Source organism: Simochromis diagramma, unplaced genomic scaffold (assembly GCF_900408965.1).
Source record: "Simochromis diagramma unplaced genomic scaffold, fSimDia1.1 OVJJ01000421.1, whole genome shotgun sequence".
In the NCBI taxonomy this organism is placed as follows: Eukaryota; Metazoa; Chordata; class Actinopteri; order Cichliformes; family Cichlidae; genus Simochromis; species Simochromis diagramma.
Genome location: NW_024387250.1, coordinates 11109084 through 11128713, shown reverse-complemented (window position 1 = coordinate 11128713; position 19630 = coordinate 11109084). Strand labels below are relative to the sequence as shown.

The 19630-nt window shown below is 38.0% G+C and overlaps 1 protein-coding gene and 1 long non-coding RNA gene across 3 annotated transcripts in view; one reads left to right on the top strand and one right to left on the bottom strand.

Moving 5' to 3' along the window:
* Positions 1 to 1219, bottom strand: part of arid5b (AT-rich interaction domain 5B) — a 75203-nt gene extending 73984 nt beyond the window's left edge. Inside the window, exons 1-2 of one of the 2 annotated variants that reach the window (XM_040001659.1) lie at positions 1093 to 1219; positions 507 to 761 (exon numbers count right to left, since the gene is read on the bottom strand). In XM_040001659.1, coding sequence (XP_039857593.1) covers positions 507 to 761; positions 1093 to 1113 — 276 coding nt within the window. In that variant the 5' untranslated portion in view covers positions 1114 to 1219. Of the gene's footprint in view, positions 1 to 506; positions 1053 to 1092 lie in introns of those variants that run through there. The other variant, XM_040001660.1, reaches the window with a different exon arrangement.
* A 9049-nt stretch (positions 1220 to 10268) lies between these two features.
* On the top strand, positions 10269 to 18889 carry LOC120714691. The gene is made up of 3 exons (XR_005691476.1): positions 10269 to 10279; positions 17514 to 18138; positions 18217 to 18889. It is a non-coding gene; the product is annotated as an uncharacterized LOC120714691 (long non-coding RNA).
* The last annotated feature ends 741 nt before the right edge of the window (positions 18890 to 19630 follow it).

Here is a 19630-nt window from a genome sequence, read left to right as displayed (position 1 = left end):
AACATCAGGCTGCATTACAAAATATCTAATAACTATCGTAGCGACCGATCTGAGCCAGTTTGATCCCATGCATTCATTACCGTTTCGCAATTTCCGCCCATATGTCTGCGCTTGACACGCTTTACCCAGAAATGAAATGACAGAGCCCAGGCGCAGGATTGTTGCGGATTTTCCCCTTTATAACACAATTAACCCCACAGAGCGCAGCGGCAGCCTTATTGAGCGCAGCTGGACAAGTGCACATTCAGCAGTTGACACCACAATAGACAAACAGACTAAAAGTAAAACTAGTGGAAAAAGAAAATACCGCTGTAGGTCAGTCCTTTTACTGCTCGCATTAATCATTGTCAGTAACAGTGCCTGTGTTTATAAATGCCCGTGTCACCGGAGACATCCAATGCCAACTCTTAATGCGGTAAAGATGTTAAATTAAATCCTCCCGAACGAGGTGGACTAAAAACACCAAAAAAATTCACAATTATTCATCAGACGATTAATATTCCTACCTCTCCATGAGTGACTGTGCGTCCCTGGGGAGTATCCTCGGGTAGAAAATAAAGTTTGGAGCTTGATAAAAGTTGTTTGCTTGTTCTTTCTTCCCAGAGCAGCTGAAGCTCCGCTATGCAAATAGGATCCTCCGGTTTGCATCTGACGAAGAAAAAGTCTCCGAGAGACAGGATTCTCGGTTTGGCGTCCCGGTTAAATTTAAAGGCTTTATAGAATATATATGGTCCATGTAAACCGCAAGACGAGCCCACCCACTGTAGAGGGAAAAAAAGGCAAACAGGGAAATATTTACATTGCTTATCAACTCGTTTTCGTAAACAATTTGTAACAAGGCGAAAAAAAACATTTCTAATGTCCCTGCGTTATTACGCACAGTTGGCTAATATCAAATTAGGATCTCGCCGTCTTAAGCAAACAATTAGTATCATGTAACTATTTTTAGATGGTCAACATATTCACAGATGTAGTCATACAAATGCTGTATGTTTAAAGTTTTGTGGATAGGAACATGAGGATACTTTAGAGCAGGTGGCGTTTAGCGCAATGCGAAAATAAAACAAATCGACGGTTGATATCAAACGTTACCTTCAGTGAGTTCGGCTCCATCTCGACGTTATGAATTGATTAAACTCAACACGCTCTCCAAACTTGCTGGCTTGAATGGATTGGCAAGGTCCTGAAAGGGACGTATTTTTCTAGAGTTTAAAACATGGCGTTTCCGTCGTTGAAGCGACACCGAAAAAATATGTTTTCAATTAAATACGCCCCGAGAAACATCGCCCATATTTGTATTCTAATCCGATTAAGAAAATATTTTATAGTGGCCTTTTCGGCACATTTCTATTATTCGCGACCGCTTATTTAGGTAAAATATTAAAGTCCAACTCAAATATTTAAAACAAAATCACTCAGCTATGAAACATAACTGTAAATAGAAAAATAAAAAACAGGATCTGAGCAAAATATTCTGCCCACAGAAGCTGACTTTGTGCCATTATTCTGCGTTTAAGGGCTTTTACGAGACTATGTATCTTCCAGGACTTCTGTAAACGACGTTCAGTATGAAAGCACATTTCTCAGAGTAATGACACTGAAGCGCTCGCTGTGGATGCCTTCAAGAAACAATGTTACATGAAAGTTAATAGGGCTATCAAATGATTCCTCAAAAGGCAGTGTAGGACCCGTGAGGTGCTTTTGCTTTGAGCGGAACTTGGTATGCGCTATGGCTCAGGCTCGAGCAGTGGGTTTAATGCTGGAAATAATGCCCTTTATATATTTTGAAACGAGCATTTGAAAAGACAAAAAAAAAAAAAAATTGGCCGAGTTAGAAAGCGGGGCGTCACGAGACAGAATCCACGAGGCGGTCCTTTCTCCGTACATAAATCATATTCAAACGCTAACCTGACCTTGTGCAGACAGCTGGATATGTGTTTGACACAGGTTAACATATCTGAACGATTAAAGTCTCTTATAATTACGTTGATGAATATTTATCATTTTAAACAGTCGGGGATTGCAACCGATGTGAGGAAACCAGTATTAGCTTGTGAATTATTAATAACAGCTATGTTATTCATACCAAGTTACACAAACTTCTCGGTTTCTATTTACATCTGCGGACTCATTGTCCTTTGAGTCCCCGCTGTCTGAATGTGTCAGCTCTATTTTATCGGCTGTCTGGAATTATTCGTATATTCAAAAGTACCGACTGAGTCCACAGCGCTGTGCTGTTTCTCCACCGTCATCCACCCTTTGCCCTGCATTTATCCACCACTCAGATCTCAGACCATGCAACAGCAACACAGGCCTACTTCTGACACCAGCTATTTCAAGCACTATTACGCAATGCGCCTTTTTTTCCAGAAATGATGGGCAGAGAATACAGGCGCATTGATTTCCACCCAGCAAAGTGTATTTATGTCTTCTTAACTGACATGTTGTGTTGTTCTAGTTAAATGAATGCCTGCCTGGTGTTTATCTTAAAGACATCCAGAAAGTGATGAAGAATTAGTGGCATCAGGGCTGAAAGATGGTAATTTCCTCCTATTATCCCCCCCACTACCCTGCATTCAAAGAAAAGACAGGACGTTATGCATTAATACAAAAATAGCTGAGGCAATGTTCTGTGACACTCAGATATTTTAAGTACCAGTTTAGAGCAAAAGGTGGATTACACAGAGGCCCATTGTCTTACATGTGGCTGCAGCAGTGTTGGGATTCCTGCAGTGAATCCAATATAAACCACAGCTCTTAGTGTTATCTTTCCTGATTTCTCCCACAGCCATTTCAGTTGCTGAATCAATGGGGTTGCATTGTTAATGGCAGCCAGCATAATGAAGTCCTTGGTTAATCAATGGCACCACTCGAGCTCTTATCTGGCAATTGCAAGTGTTTTCTTGTCAACAGCTAGAGCCCAGCGCGAGTGCAACATTATTATGCAGATATTGGTGTGAATGAAGCTTCACGTTGAGAGTCTTTTTTGAAAGTAAATGAAAACAGTATGCAGAAAGAGAGAGAGGTACTGGTTAAATATGATAATATATATCAATATATGGGACATCTTAAAATTTTGCAGTAGCAGATGCGGCACAATTCGCTGGAAATCAAAGTTTACAATGTCATCTGCCTCGTTTTATATCAACTTTGTGACGAGATGAGATTTAATAAAGGGAATCTGTAAGAGATATTTTTATGCAGTAGTTTAGTGAGTGAACTTGAAACACGGAGAATGGATGGATGGTTAAGATTGGAAAGAATAAGCATCCTCAAAAACATTCCACAAATAAGTAGCACGAGGAACATGCAATGCATCATTCTGAACACCGAATATTCTCTGGAAAAAACAAAACTATGAGCTCACAAAGAAGCCTGAAACCCTATTGAAAAATATTCACAAATGAACTCACTAAAAGGCCTTATTGTGGGAAATAAAGTGAGAAGCTGGATAAATATGTAGCTCTGGACAGCTACCTTGCTATTTGTTGCCAGTAACAAGAACATACTGTACTAGATACCTGTTAAAGGGGTGAAAGCTTCCTTTTTCCTCAGCACAGGTGTTCCGCATTCACTATAATGAGCCAGCCTCAGTTGGGAGCCACAAATGTGGTTGGAGAGCCACCTCAAAGTAAAGTGAGGTTACAGTTTTAACCATGGCAAAGCAATACCACACCAATAGAAAAAAATAGGACATATAATTTCAACCACATGTTGACCTGTCTCACTAATGAATGTGACATTTTTTTTAGAATAGCTCAAGCAACATTAAAGAGAGATTAAATCAGTATTGTGGTGAACCCATCCAGAAGAGAAGTGAATAAAAGTGTATTTCCCAGCAGTATACTAACAAAAAAACCCTGTTTTAAAAGTAGGCAGTGCTTTCTTTTAATCCTTTCATAAATCCAATCACGCAAATCCAATCCAATAAAGCATTTACTATTAATGCATGGGAGAAAAAACAAAACAGAGCTAGCTTTTTAGCGCCTTTAAGTTAATTTTCTTAGTCTTCCTTTCCTGCTTTTGTTTTATTTTCAACAACACCAAGTAGGCAACTTGTCTTCAGAGTTAAAAACAAAAACAAAAACAAAAAAACCAAAACAAAACAAAACAAAACCCTAGAATAAATCCATTGTCCTCCACTTGCTCAGAATCAGGAGGCAGGCATATAAAGTTAAAAAAATAATAATAAAGAAGGTAGTGGATGAACATGGGAACTAAAAATGTAATTGTTTCCACCAGGAGCTGGTAGAGACCAAAGACAGAGCTAAAATGAAAAGAAATACATGACTTACATTCACCAGATATTCAAACGCTACCCTGAATGTATGCAAAATGAATGCTAATGTTGGACATCACCTGGAAACTATAATGTTGCAAAAGGATCCCAATACATTTAGATGCAATTAGTATACATCATAGACTTGTTTCTTTTGCCCCCAAGTGGCCAGAAAAGGTTCTGCATATTCAAATTTGGTTTTTGATCATTATTACAGTTATTAGCAACAATTACCACTGTACATTCATCAATGCACCTAAAATGTCATAAAAATCATACTGCTTTTAATTTTACTGACAAATGTAGGTGAAGTAATACTGGATTTATCCCAACTATGTAAGTTTAGACCCAGAATAATCTAATAATATAATACTATTTAATAGAATACTTTTATTTCTGGACATTTGCTGTGATTGGGTAGATTTTATTTCTAGAAATTATAAAAAATTAAGTAAAAGGTACTCCAGGTGAGCAGGAGGTTTTCGGCTATCATCCTATTTATAAGTAAAAAGGACTATGATAACTTTCTAAATGTTTCTAAAATGTTTGAAAGCAATTTTTGGAGATTGTTCACTCTGGGTTTTTTATGTCTGTAGTACTTCATGCTATAGTGGCCGGGGCTCTTTCTAAACACGGTTTTTGTAAAATGAGGTCACCACGTGTGTAAGTGTTCCCTATGGGCCAAAAGCTGAGGCTACTGAGTGCTTTCTTACTTTACTTGTATCTACATGTCAGTAAAGAAAACACCCTTCCTCCTACCCACTGTTCAAACCTTGTGTTTATTAGTGGCAGCCAATCAGAAGGACAACTAAAAGTATGTCATAGCTAACTGCAGTAAAAATATGGAGCTAGAAATAGGCAGAATAGGCCACTTTAAGTAAATGCACTTAGTGACTTTTTCCATTATTTTTGTAACAAAATATCACAACTCAAAATACCAAAGAAAAAAGGATCATTAAATTGTAAAAGAAACACCAAAAGCCTCCTCATTTACTTAATTAGTCATCTAATAGAGTGTTGGAAATATCCTGAAAGGAGAACTAGGCAGATTTATAAGTAATACACACATAAATGCACGGGCAAACATCACTTTTACTGACAGTAAAAGCTTTCAATGCAACATTAGGATTCAGATTTCTAATTGTGCTGCCAGGCATTATGAAAATCTACTGATGACTAAAGTAAGAAAGCATCTGAGAAATTAGGCCAACACACTCTATCTCCTACTCATTCCAAATGCACAAATGCATTACCAAGTGGATATCCATCTATCATCAGTGGAAAGCCCTGGAACATTAAAAATCCATCAAGTAAATTTGTCCAGGGGAACGTGTTTCAGTAGTAACTTTACACCTGCGTCTTTGTGCTGCTGTAATCACACGACAATGGCTGCTGTCTGCAGCATGACTTTAGGCAAGGTAAGAGGAGATCTGAGGCTAATTTTAGCCTTAGACTCATTATAAGATGGTGTTACATTTCTCCCCATTCAATCACATGTCGGTCCACCTACAGTGGACAGCACGTAAACAAGAAAGCCGTCTTGTTTATTAACAAGATCACTTTTAATCAGGACTTCATCTGGAGGCTATTTGAGAAGATTTCTGTGTATATAAGCAGGTGTCAGCAGTGTACTCTAGGCTGAATATTAACTGACTTCGCTCATAAATATCTGTGATGCAGTGATATCTTCAGAACATCAAAGGAGCGAGTGCGTGCAGTGAACTGTGTGGATTATTACAGTTCACAGCAGAACAGATATCGTCTTGAAAAAAATACTTCTCTTCTCTCTTTTAGTTCTTATCGAATATCACACTTGTTTATCTGAGGCACAATACATCATGATTTATGCATAATTTATAGCTTCTGCATTCCACCTTTTCAGTTTCAGTATGCAGCACTGGGGTGCCTTATTTCCCGCAAACCAATTTTTGTATCCATTCATAGCTGCGACACTGATGATACCCAATACTACATATTTATATGCGTGTTATAGTAATTCATAAGGCAAACATTGGTAGACCCAGTCTGAATGACTGTCATGACAATGAACTAATTGCCTGCAAAACACAATTTCACATTCACGGGCCACTATTACAGCTGAATTGTTTGATAATGTCAAGTGAGTCATTTTATTAAGCGCCACACAAATGTAATCATGCGGCAGGGCAACGTGAATTCGAGTGTATACAAGTGTTAACATCAGTATGGGTTTTAGGTTATTACCACCACAGCAAATGTAAATTTGCCTCATTGATGGAGAGTGCTCAGCTGAATCAGAAATGTGCAAACCACAAACAAAATAGGCTGCTTCATTCCCCTGCCATCTGCACACACATCAGGACACACACACTCCCTCGCACACACTAGCACATACAGACAAACACATGCACACAGACGCACACTGTCGCATTTTATATCTCCCCATCTGAAACCAGGATTAGAACCATGAATAATGTATTTATGTAAATGTCTGATGGGTATAACTATAAAAGATGAGAGTGATTGAAAAGGCATTTTGTTAGATTGAGTTACAGCTGCCTGTGAGTTATGGATGTTTTCAGTGCAGGCAAACATCACTGAATTTAAAAAAAAAAAAAAAAAAAAAAAGCTGTAATTTTTGAAGCGTAGGGGTCACAGTGTCACCCTCACATCTGAGGAATCCATTAAAACTGATACCTGATCTCAGCATTTAAGATTTGCTTTGCATGTTTCAGAGATCAGTGTGGTTATTACACCCAGTGGTCAAACCATCATTGACTATGAAATCACTGAGGACACTGACCTCAGCATTTACCATCTGTGTAATGCATCACTACTGCCTTTTCTGTGAGACACCGATTGTTATAAAACAGGCATAAATGTCAGCAGACATCTATGATCAGATTATTCACTGGTGCGTGTCAGCCTCCCATCTGCTCTTAGAGTGCTGCGTTATGTATATGTCAAATAGCTGTGTGCATATAGCCAATAACAATGCAGGTATTTTACACTGGCTGTTTTCAAGCTTTCTCCTCAGGTATTCTATTTGAATAATAGCTTCAGTTGTCATGTGCGCAACACTGCTGTAATCGGTGTAATCCCCATGATATATCTGGAAACCAGGACGCAGCAATCAGCCTATTCAAGAATGGAGACAAAGGATAAGTTTGGAATTAATGAATGACAACTGCTAAATTGTTCCATTACAGCAGTACAAGAAAGGTAATACAGTATTGTATTCTGAGCTCAGAGCCTGAGCACACATATTAAAGAGAAAAAAACCTCTCAACATTAATAATTTATCTCATTTTATAAGGCAATTTAGCAGTCACTTGAAGTTGCTATGGTGACAGGGGGGTATTTTGAGACAACTAATGACCTATGCAAAACCCACTCACTGTAAACTTCACTCAAGCTAAATGAGATTGCTGTCTGTGCTGTGTGTGATACATGGCTGAGAACTTAATCCCCACGCTATGCTTGGCCTTTTTCTGCACAGGACAAATTAAGGTTGTTAATATCAATGTAAAACATCTGTGGGCTGTTTACTGTACAGGGAATATGAGCCAAGTAGCAACTGGGGGCCAACACTGTGCTGCATAATAGTCTTTTGTTTTGATTGCTAATGCAGAATTCATAACAGTTGTCAGGTTAAGGTCAGAAAAAAAAAAAACTAGCGAGTGAAAGGAAAATGAATACACGTGATATGGTTTGAGTGTAATTCAATATGTTTCACACTAAATCCACTTCAATATCTCTTTATTTTTCGGCTTACGTCAAAGATTCCACATTGGAAAAGCTTTGAAGACTTGCTCTGTTCTAGGGCGAATCATATTTGTCCAATAACTGCTTGGCCTGTTGCAGCTGTCGGGGCTGAGAGAGAATGAGTCATGTGTTACCCATTTAAGTCCAATTTCTCCCATGCAAATGCCTGACATGTGTGACTCTGCAGGGCCCTGGGTTAAAGCAGTATTTCTGAAACGAAGGGAGAGAATTCAGGCCAGAGCTATATGACCATTTAACCACCTGCTTCACCCGTGACCTGTGCTGTTTAAAGAAAGTTTATATTTGGGAAACAATCAGCTTGTGTTGTTTCTGACATGCCTCTAAATCAGGCACAGCTGGCATGAAATTAAATGAATAAACAAAAGAGGAATGGACTCAGCGTTTTTGCCTTAAAAGGAGCTCTCTTTCTGGAAAATATGAGTTACATCCAGTGAGCTGTGGTGACTCTATGATTTTGAAACATAACATTTTTCGTCCCCAAAATAGATGAACACACACAGGGTAATGTCTGCTTGTTGTAATCACACCTCTCCAACCTCCTTCCTTCCTTTTTATAAAGTTGTGGTTCTTTTGTCCATTCGCTTAAATATCACAGACTAATAATAAAGGCGCCGCCTTCAGATATGGTTTTTTTTCCTGCTCTTCCTGGAAGCAGTGGTGTTGAGTGCCACCTGTTGGGATACAATCTTAATGACACCGAGCTGGTGAAAACTGTCACACAGGACTGCAGAGGATAATCTACACTGTACACAAAGTCAAGTTAATAATTAGTCAGTATGGAGATAGTGAGATAGCACTCAGAAATTTAGAAAAAAGCTGCACTGTAGCTTTTTTCAGACTAAAATGATACATTTTTAAGGTAAGATTGAACAATATAATATAAAGATTGTGATTTTAATAAGGATAGAGATAATGATTATTATGAAAAAAAAAGATTTAATTTAATTTCTGCTGATTTCTCTCGTGTGTATTATCCAAACTATTTGCATACCAAAAGTGTGTTTGTATTTTCTTCTCATTGAGAAGAACAACAAAAAAATCAACAAATGTAAAACAGCCTCTTCAACAGCTGGCAAGGCATGTAGTACACAAACTGTAAGCTAGAGAACCTAAACAGATGAAAATTAGTCTATTTATAAGGCCAGATGACTCAACACTGAACCACAGGGGAATTTCAATGTGGGCCTTTCATGCACAGAGGTTATTCATAAAGAGATATTCTATATATGAGATAAAGATGAAAACCTCATAGGAAATGAATACATATTTGCAATGTAAAAAATCATATTTATCACACAAACACACACACATATATAGAATTGCGTGCACAAGTTTGAATTAATTTAGGATATTCTCTAATCTACACAAGGCCAGAATTATACATCCAGGCTAAAATTATATGTGCACTCACATAATCTTTTAATAAGTGGTGGTGAAAGTTCTGCCATGTCTTTTTAACTTGACAAGGCCAAGACCTAATAAGTTCTTGTTAGTGTTGATAATTGACTGCAGCTTGTAGTTTCTTTTTGCCAAAATAAAAAGGATTTGTTTGACAGCACTCTTATATCAATACTCAGAACAACGGAAAAATCCAAGGAAAGGGAATTGCAGATTTAAACAAGCTGGGAAGGCCTCTTCGAGCTATTTCTAAACAACTGAAAAAACAAAGATACTGAAGATGAGGCTTTCAAACTCGAGAAAACTGCAAAAGCTGTCAAGCTAGCATCATGCTCTGTGGCCATAACCAAAAGCAAAAGAAAACATACAAAAATCCCCTGGCATGCAGTAAGCCTGAGTATTAGGGAGGTGTTGAGGAGCTCCAGCTGATGATCCAGTCTTTGTACTATGTAGCAAATGTGGCTCATTAAATGTAATAACAAAATCTTTTAGAAGAATATGAATAAAACATGTTTGTATATGAAACTTAATAAACTAAACAAAAACCCAATGTAAAAACTGCACCAGGGTTCATCCAACAAAAGAACGATCTTGACTTCATTATAGCTTTGCTTGGGGTTGTTTTCCTCAGATGTCAGCCACAATAACCTCAAACACCATGCCAGAGATGAAGCAGAAATGTTAAAATAAAGCACTGAAACACAGCTAATGCTTATTTTTTCTATATTTTTGCTGGCCCTGCACTGATGTTAATGCTCCAAAACCCAAAGTTTGTGCAAAAAACCTAAAATCATGCATTCCGTATATAGGAGTATGCATTTACATCACTAATGCAGTGTTAAGTGCCCAATTTCAAATTGCACGTTTAGTTAATAGTCATCACGCTTTCTAGTCTGTAGGCTGTTGTGATCAACAATATTTCAAACACTGATCCACTGTTTTATCCATTTTATTTTATTCCACATGACAGACAAGTTTGTTCTTTGTGCTGAGACAGCAAACAATGCCACTCTGCATGAGCCTTGTAGCTGCACTGATTGAAGCAGTGGCATAGAGGGAATCACTGTTCTGTGATCGGAGACCAGAGCCCCTCGGCCATCTCTGTCAATATCATCTCCACACAGCAAACAGCTGAATCATGAACAGCACCCTCACACAGAAATGCAGGGTCACACCAGGCCTGGGGTGTAATGTTGGATGACCTTTCTGTCTCAGTCCACAGAAGGGAGCTTGTTTCCATTTATGAGTGACCGTCTCTGACTCGATGCTGTAGTGTAGCTGCTGTAGTGAAGCGCAAACGCTGCTGACTGAAATTAGTTTCATTTTGTATCAGTGCCACTTTTGTTTTCTTTTTGAATAATTCTAGCCTTTAATTCTTTGGAAACCAACAACCTGGATAAGAACCATGGTCATGATTCACAAATACACCAGTGGTTTCTTAAGAAACTCAAACCACAGTTTCTTTTCTCTTCCTCTCCCTTTATTTCCCATGCATGCAGCTGGATACTCTCTCCCATGCTTTTTTTTAATGTGGTTGAAATTCTCATTTTGATTTTACATGACGTAAACAGAAGTATGATGACAGACAATTTGGAACAAAGACAGGAAAAGTCTGACTCTTTTCCAGGGTCGCAAACCTTTCTACTGTTTCCTGTCTAATGCACTGACTGGCTAGATTAATGTGAATAGAAATCAACTGAGTATGCAGCCAAATAGAACACAATGACGTGTGCATGTTTTAAACTTAGAAAGCCTGTGCACAGTTAGTCTGACATGCCAATTCCTGCACAGTGAGATAAGATATGTAATTAGAGTACTAAATCACAGTCTTATGTTAGATAAAGTCTAATGACAGATGAGAAACATGAAGAAATTAGCTCTTTATACTGATGTATTTCTTAAGATCAATGATACTGTTGGTTTTTTATTCATTTATTTTTACTTTTTACATATTGGGATGAATCATTGTGCTGACTGAAAAAGATAAAGTAAAGATAAAGATCCCTTTATTGTCGCTGTACTTGGGCATTGTACAACTTGAGCAGAGCTTACATTTCAGCAGACTAGCATACATACATTCTTACTTGCTTACAGTCATCATTCATTCCACATAAATAATAAAACAGCAAATATGTACTATGATGTAATCTTACATTAGGCAGCATTGGTGGACAGTGTACGGGCACAGGTGTAATGTTCAAAATCTGGGTATTATACCCAAAAAACACAAGGCTACTTCAAAAATATGGAATCACAGAAATAAGCTATTTTAAGAACAAAGTAAAAGAGTTCAACTAAACTGAATTATTCTCAAGAAAATAACATTTAATAAAATATCATAACTCAACAAACTGAGCTACCCAAATGAGAGACAGCTCAACCTATATAGTTACTGAATAAACTATTTTAAACATCAGAGGGGAAAACTACAGAGACAATAGCTAAACATAATACAAGAAGAAACCCCATTCTCCCCTATATGATCACAACACTCATTTTGGTGGCCTCTACACTTAAACCAGCTCCACCCCCTCCTCTTTTACTCAGACCTGGAAGGACTGGAGCAGCAGCCTGGTAACAGAGCATTTCAGTTGTGGGTTGTGGGCAGGTAGGGGTGGTGGGTGAAGCTCACTAGGTCCATTCACTGGGCTTGTCATTCAGTGTTGTGATGGATGGCCCAGGGGGAAAAAGCTGTTTCTCAGCCTGGCTGTCCTGCTTTTTAAACACCTGTACCTCCGACCAAATCTGACCCACGTTAAACTCATGGACTGAACATACACACACCCAGAATGGACAACTGTACCCTCAAACACACAATAATAACATGGACCGAACCACCACTCACAACCACTAGCACTTTATATAGCCTCTGTAGGAATTATATCTCACTTATCTTAACTGCACTACTGTATAGCTCTGTGTAAATAATCATTCTGTACATTCGATAATCTTTAATCCTACAACTGTTTACAACTTGCATAGTTCTCATTTCTGTATAGCTGTATATCTCAGATTCTGTAAAGTTATTTATTTCATATTCTGTATAGTTTTTCATATTTATATCCTGTTCATAGCCTGTACATAGCTTGTACTCACTACAACCTGTACATACTTATAGTTATAGAATATTCACAACATACTTCATACCGTGTACATTATAACATACCATAATAGACCCATTTCTGTAATATACTCACATATCTATATTATTGCTAATATATATTGTAACATATCTATATCACTAAAGCACTTCTGGATGGATGCAAACTGCATTTTGTTGCCCTGTACCTGTGCATGTGCAATGACAATAAAGTTGAATTCTATTCTATTCAAAGCACATGAGGTCGAACAGGTGCTGTCCAGGGTGAGACGAGTCGGCAGCAATTTTCTTAGCTGTCCTGTGACACAGAGTGCTTGCTATGTCCTCCAGAGAGGGACGGGCAATGAGCTTTTGCGCTCTCTTAATGAACCTCTGCAGGTTTTTCTTGTCTGCCAGCAAGCAATTAGCATACCAAACTGTGATGCAGTCAGGACACTCTCTATGGTGCTGCAGTGAAAAGCCACCAACAGTCTCTTCTCCAGATGGTTCCTCCTCAGCATCCTAAAGAAGTGGAGTCTTTGCTGGGCTTTTTAACCACCGCGTTGGTGTTAGTGGTCCATGAGAAGTCCTGAGCTATTTAAGTCCACAGGAACTTAAAGGAGGACTTTCACTGAACAGTCCGGGCTGATGTGGAGAGGGACGTGTTCCCTTCTGTGCCTGCTGAAGTCAATCACCATTACCTTAGCTTTGATGGTGTTGAGCTGAAGGTTCAGCGTACCATCCCACCAGTTTTTAACCCCCTCCCTGTACGCAGTTTTATCCCCTTCACTGATGAGACCAATGACTGTAGTGTCATCAGCAAATTTAATGATGGTGTTAGAGGGGTAGGTAGGTGTACAATCATTAGTGTGTGGGTGGGTGTACAGGAGAGGGCTCAGCACACTGCCTTGGTGGGAGCCTGTGCTGAGGGTCATGGTGGAGAAGCCTGCAGTACCTCAACTAAGGGCGATTTGGACAGAGAATCCCTGATCCAGGCACAGGTGGAGGGGGGGCCAAACTGATATTAATCAGCTTGTCAACCAGAATTTCAGGAATGATGGTCTTGAATGCTGAACTGTAATCTATCAACAGCATTCTGATACAATTTGAGTCTTGTGTAGGGGTGTGGCAATGGCGTCCTCTGCTGATCTGTTTGCGCTGTAGGCAAAGCAATAAAAGTCTAGGTTCTGTGGTAAGCAGGCCTCCATGTGCTGCAGGATAAGCCTCTCAAAGCATTTAATGACTGCAGATATTAAGGCGATAGGTCGGTTGTCTATGAGACAGCTTGGGGCAGATGACTTTGACACAGGAATAAAGTTGTTTGCCTTCAGATATGGGGGGGATGGTGGTCTGTGACAGTGAGAGGTTGAACATCCTGGTCAGGACTCCCCTTAGCTGGTCAGCGCAGGCACAAACTATTTTACCAAGTACTCCATCAAGGCCAGCAACTTTCCTGATGTTCACTGCTTTCAACACCTGCTTCACCTGGTGTTCCTGGAGGGTGAAAGAGAAATTCCTGTGTATGTGTGTTTGTTCTTCAACATGAAAACAACTTAAAACTTCTTCAGTCTCAAGAAAATGAAAAGTCTTGAAAAACTTTGGCAGATTCTTCAAGATAAGAAAACAATGTTTTTCTCATTTAACCTTTTCATCTTTACTTGATCATGATTCATACATGATTCCAAACAAAAATGTTTGGAATCATGTATGATTTTCATTTCACTTCTCACGTGTACACGACTGTGTATTGGTCTTTCACGTGGAATTCCAATAAAATTGATTCATGTTTGTGGCTGTAATGTGACAAAATGTGGAAAAGTTCAAGGGGGCCAAATACTTTTGCAAGCCACTGTATGAATCTAGAGATCTGAACCAATCTTGTGGTGGTTTAGTTGGGATCATTGAGAATAAATAATTTATTTTTGGTAAGACCATCATTTTTATAGCAGCAACCCTTCCCGTGAGTGATATGGGTAGACATTTCCATCCAGCCAGATCGTCTTTTACTTTTCTTTAAAAGTGGGATATGGTTTAATTTAGTTAGATCTGCAAGCTTGGGAGAAACATTATTACCTAAATATTTTATATTTCCTGATTGCAGTGGTGTAGAAGAAAACTTATGGAAGGAGCAATTAATCGGAAGGACTGAAGATTTTGACCAGTTAATTGAGTAATCTGATATTCTTGCAAAAGAGTTTATCAATGCAATTACCCCAGAGAGATTAGTTTGTGAGTTTTGGAGAAAAAGTAACACATCATCTGCATAAAGATGGATTTTATGTTCCACATTCTTGCATTTTATGCCCTTAATTACTGTATTCTGTCTAATTGCTGCTGCTAGTGGTTCAATAAAAATTGCAAACAGTGAAGGGGAGAGTGGGCATCCCTGCCTGCTGCCTCTCAAGAGACAGAAGCTGGAGGATGTTTGGTCATTTGTTTTGACACAAGCTGTTGGGGAATTGTATAATATTTTTAACCAGTTAATGAAAGAGGATCCAAAACCAAATTTGTGTAAAGTTGCAAATAGAAATTTCCAGTTAACTCTGTCAAACGCCTTTTCTGCATCTAAAGAGAATATTGTAGTTTCAAGGATTTTACTGTATGAGTAGTCGATCAAATTAAGTAATCTACGTGTATTTGTTGATGAGTGCCTACCTTTTATGAAACCAGTTTGGTCAGGATGAATTAAGAGGGGGGTTATTTTCTCTAATCTCTTTGAGAGAGCTTTGCAGATTATTTTAAGGTCTACATTTATAAGGGATATTGGATGATAGCTTGAGGGATATACAGGGTCTTTGCCTGGTTTTAGCAGGAGATTAATGTTTGCAGAATTCATATTTGATGGAAGTCTGCCCTTTTCTTTGATTTCCAACAACGTTCTGTAAAAATCTGGTGCTAGAATCGTCCAGAATTTTTTGTAGAATTCTGCAGGAAAGCTGTCTGGACCTGGAGCCTTATTATTGGGCATACTTATCAGGGCTTCCTGGAGTTCACCTGGCGTCAGTGGCAAATCCAGTGACAAATTCATTTTACTGTTTAGGTGTGTACGTAAAGTCACTCTCTATCATATAGGCAACAGAATATAGTAATTTTCTTAAATTCTCATTCACAGCAGGTGTCCTACATAACAGATTCAAACTAAGCACATCCATTAGAATTGAAATTTAGATAGGAACAATATTTGTATTCTTATGTTATGTATGATTAAAGAATTGCTTCAGTACTTCAACTTTTACTGGAATATATATATATATATATATATATATATATATATTATATTAGTATCTGTACTTCTACATAAGTAAAGAAAGTCTGTACTTTTGCCACCTGTGGTGCTCATGCTCAGGACAGGGTGCTAATGACTCTGCTTCTGAATACCTTGCTTGTAACAACTGGCTATTTGAGCTACTGTTGTCTGGTCACTCTCCTCTGACCTCTGGCATCAACAAGGTATATTCACACAGGGAACTGCTGCTCACGGAATACTTCCTCTTTTTCAAACCATTTTCAGTAAACCCTAGTGACGAGTGTGTGGGGAAAATCCCATTAGATCAGCAATTTCTGAAACACTCAGACCAGCCCACCTGGCACCAACAACCATTCCACATTCAAAGTCACTGAAATCACCTTTCTTCAGCCTTTTGGATACTTAATTGCTTCTGAAGATTGTGTTGACTTTTCTGGATACCATGTCTAAAAGCATAGAGTTGCCTAGTATGTGATTCGTTATTTAGATATTTATGTTATCTAATAAAGTGGCCAGTGAGTGCAGGTGTAAAACTAAGAACTAGAGCCCGTGAAATACAGACAGCAAGTAAAACTAAACAGGACGTGAAAGAAAGCGACTCTTCAAAATAAAACAGGAAAAGACCAAAGGAAACAAAAGAAAAATAAACGACCCAACTAAACACCTAATATAAACCAAATAAAGCCTTGTTTTTTTTTAAAAACAAGAATAGAAAAAAGAGAAAAAAGAAAGCCCTATGACCTTTTACATTTTGTGGCCTATTTGTTCTACTTCAGTTTGAGCCTGATTGGGCCTAATTTATAGTTCCAGCAGAGGCTGCTTGTCATTCCTGCTAAAGAAACATGATATGATGCTGCCCTCTCCTGTACACTTAAAGAATTTATGATTAAGCCTATCATGCCGCTCATAAATCATAAAAAAAAAAAAACTTTCTGTTTACCTGGTGTTCAGCTTATCTGATCTCTGATCTCCTGTGAGGATCAAGGCAGAACTTTATTTGATTTCCGCATGTTTGTTTGTTTTTTTCATTTACAGTGAAAGCCACAGTGAACACTGAAAATTCAGGTGATCAGTTCTGACCTGCATAAAGAGAGAGAGAAACCTGATTAGCGCTGTTTAGCTTACACTGTAAAAAATGTTTGTGAAAATTACAGTGAAAAATTTCCAAAGGCAACAGTACTGGACCATAAAGTAAAAAATAATACCTCACTTTACCAGAAACATTCAGTTATTGTAAATCAAGAACAGTACGTGACATTAATGTTTACTGTTAATGTGTTTAAAAAAAAAAACCCTACAGTTCTAGGTGAAAATATATTTTTCATTTGTAAAAGTACAGTGAGTATACCATAATTTCAAAAGTAATTGCAATAAAATACATTTGAGGCATTTTGCTCTACATTTAACTTTACTTAACAACCAGCCATCATTTTGAAAAATCATGAAGTCTCAATTTCTGCAAAAAAACATGTTATAAGTTATATAAATCTCTAAATGGCAACTATTATGTTGAAACATTACCTGCAGGGAATAATCCTTTTGGCTTTTTTAGTTGCAGAAACAACTTTTCATAGGTTTTTATTCATTTGAAATATTCTGTGATACTTTGCAGAGTTTACTGGTTAATGTTTTCAAATTCATAAAATTGTTTCTGAAGAATATTTGTGCCTTTGTTTCAGTGCCTTTGTGATACTCCAGAGTGTGTTGAATGCTGATGATATTTCTAAGATCTACAACAGGGGTAGGGCAACTCCAGGCCTGAAGTGCCGGTATCCTGCAGGTTTAAGATGTGTCCTTGATCCAACACAGCTGATTTAAATTGCTAAATTACCTCCTCAACATGTCTTGAAGTTCTCCAGAGGACTGGTAATGAACTAATCATTTGATTCAGGTGTGCTGACCCAGAGTGATATCTCAAACCTGCAGGACACCTGGCACTTAAGGCCTGGAGTTGCCTACCCCTGATCTACAAGATTTCCTGTAAGATAAATAAACTGAATCCATATCTCACAAAACTTTTCAGTGATTAAGAGTAAATTCCGTTATGTGTCTATACATTGCTTTTGTATAAATTGTCTTGATTTTATAACACTTTAAAAAAAAATAGCCTTTTGGCCCTACCATTTTTTTAAATACTTTTTTTCTGTGTATCTTTTAGTTAGAACAGTCTTTTGTCCAACCCCGGCTGTTGCTGAACAAAGAAGACTTCCACTACCTTTTCCCAGGCCAGCACCTGGCTCTAACCCTGAACTTTATCCTTCTGAGCGAAACAGTTAGCAGATAACATAGATAACATAGTGCTTAGGCCTAGCTAAGCAGTTTTCACAAGGTCTTGCTGATACATACTTACTTCATCTTGAGCATGCAAAGGTTATACAAAAATCATACAGTGAAATTCTTAACACCTAAATCTAAATGTGAGGGTTAACTAGAATTTTTCCATTACAGATGACATCGATTTTTCACGTTTCAAGTTGTAAATGGAGAGCTGGTTCAAACCTAAGGATTGTTGTCCCCTGGTGTTGCTTTGTAGTCCTACAGTTGTGGTGAGTTTGGGCAGTAGCACAAAGTTTGGCTTTCATGCACTTTGCTGCCTCAGTTATCATATAGTTGTTTTTTTTTGTTTTTTTTACATGTTTCTATGATACAGTGAAGAACAATCACACGGAATTCATGTGCTTCAAAAGTTTTTATTTAACAAATGCATATACATTTAGTTTTGGTAGTGCCAAACCTTTTTGGCAGCTCCTGTACTACAGCTTGTGTGGCCTGAGGTCCACAGTCTGTAATATGGGCTGTGCAGTGGTTTATCACCTCTGTTCTGTCCTTTTCATTGTTGGATCTTGAAAATAAATCGACATTTTATGTAAACGATTCATCTTCTGTTGAGTGCTGCAATTTTTGAATGCACAAAATAGTTTAAGCATTTCCTGAGCGCAGTGCAGCTGGAACAGCAGTGCTGCCAACTTAGCGGGAGTGTTGGACTGCCTGCACTCAGTTTCATCAGTGTTGTCAGGTACTGCCCATAAATGTGTTTTACCATTTTCTTTATTTTGGTTTGGGCTTTTTCATACTGGGAAAGAAATGTAAATGTTAACACCAATACTTATGGCACCCTTATGTCTCCATCCCTAAATGATCAGCATAATATTCAATCTGTGAGATTAATTTTTTTTCTTTTGAATATTCCAAATAAATAACTTATTTTTTATGTTAACCATACAATAACAATGTAATTTACAAGTTGTTTGCTTTTTGTTTGTAAGACAGTAAATACGAAAATTTGTGGATAAGTTGCTGTGGGATGCAAATGTTAGGGCAAGCTTGTTAATAGTCATTATTTTCCTGTATAAATCGTTGGTTGTTACAATACAAAATGTCAGTTAAATATATCATATAGGAACTCACACAGTGATATTTGAGAAGTGAAATGTTTATTGGATTTACAGAACGTGTGCAATAATTGTTCAAACAAAATCAGGCAGGTGCATAAATTTGGGCACTGTTGTCATTTTATTGATTCCAAAACATTTAGAACTAATTATTGGAACTCAAATTGGCTTGGTAAGCTCAGTGACCCCTGACCTACATACACAGGTGAATCCAGTAATGAGAAAGAGTATTTAAGGGGGTCAATTGTAAGTTTCCCTCCTCTTTTAATTTTCTCTGAAGAGTAGCAACATGGGGGTCTCAAAACAACTCTCAAATGACCTGAAGACAAAGATTGTTCACCATCCTGGTTTAGGGGAAGGATACAGAAAGCTGTCTCAGAGATTTAAGCTGTCTGTTTCCACAGTTTGGAACATATTGAGAAAATGGAAGACCACAGGCTCAGTTCAAGTTAAGGCTCGAAGTGGCAGAC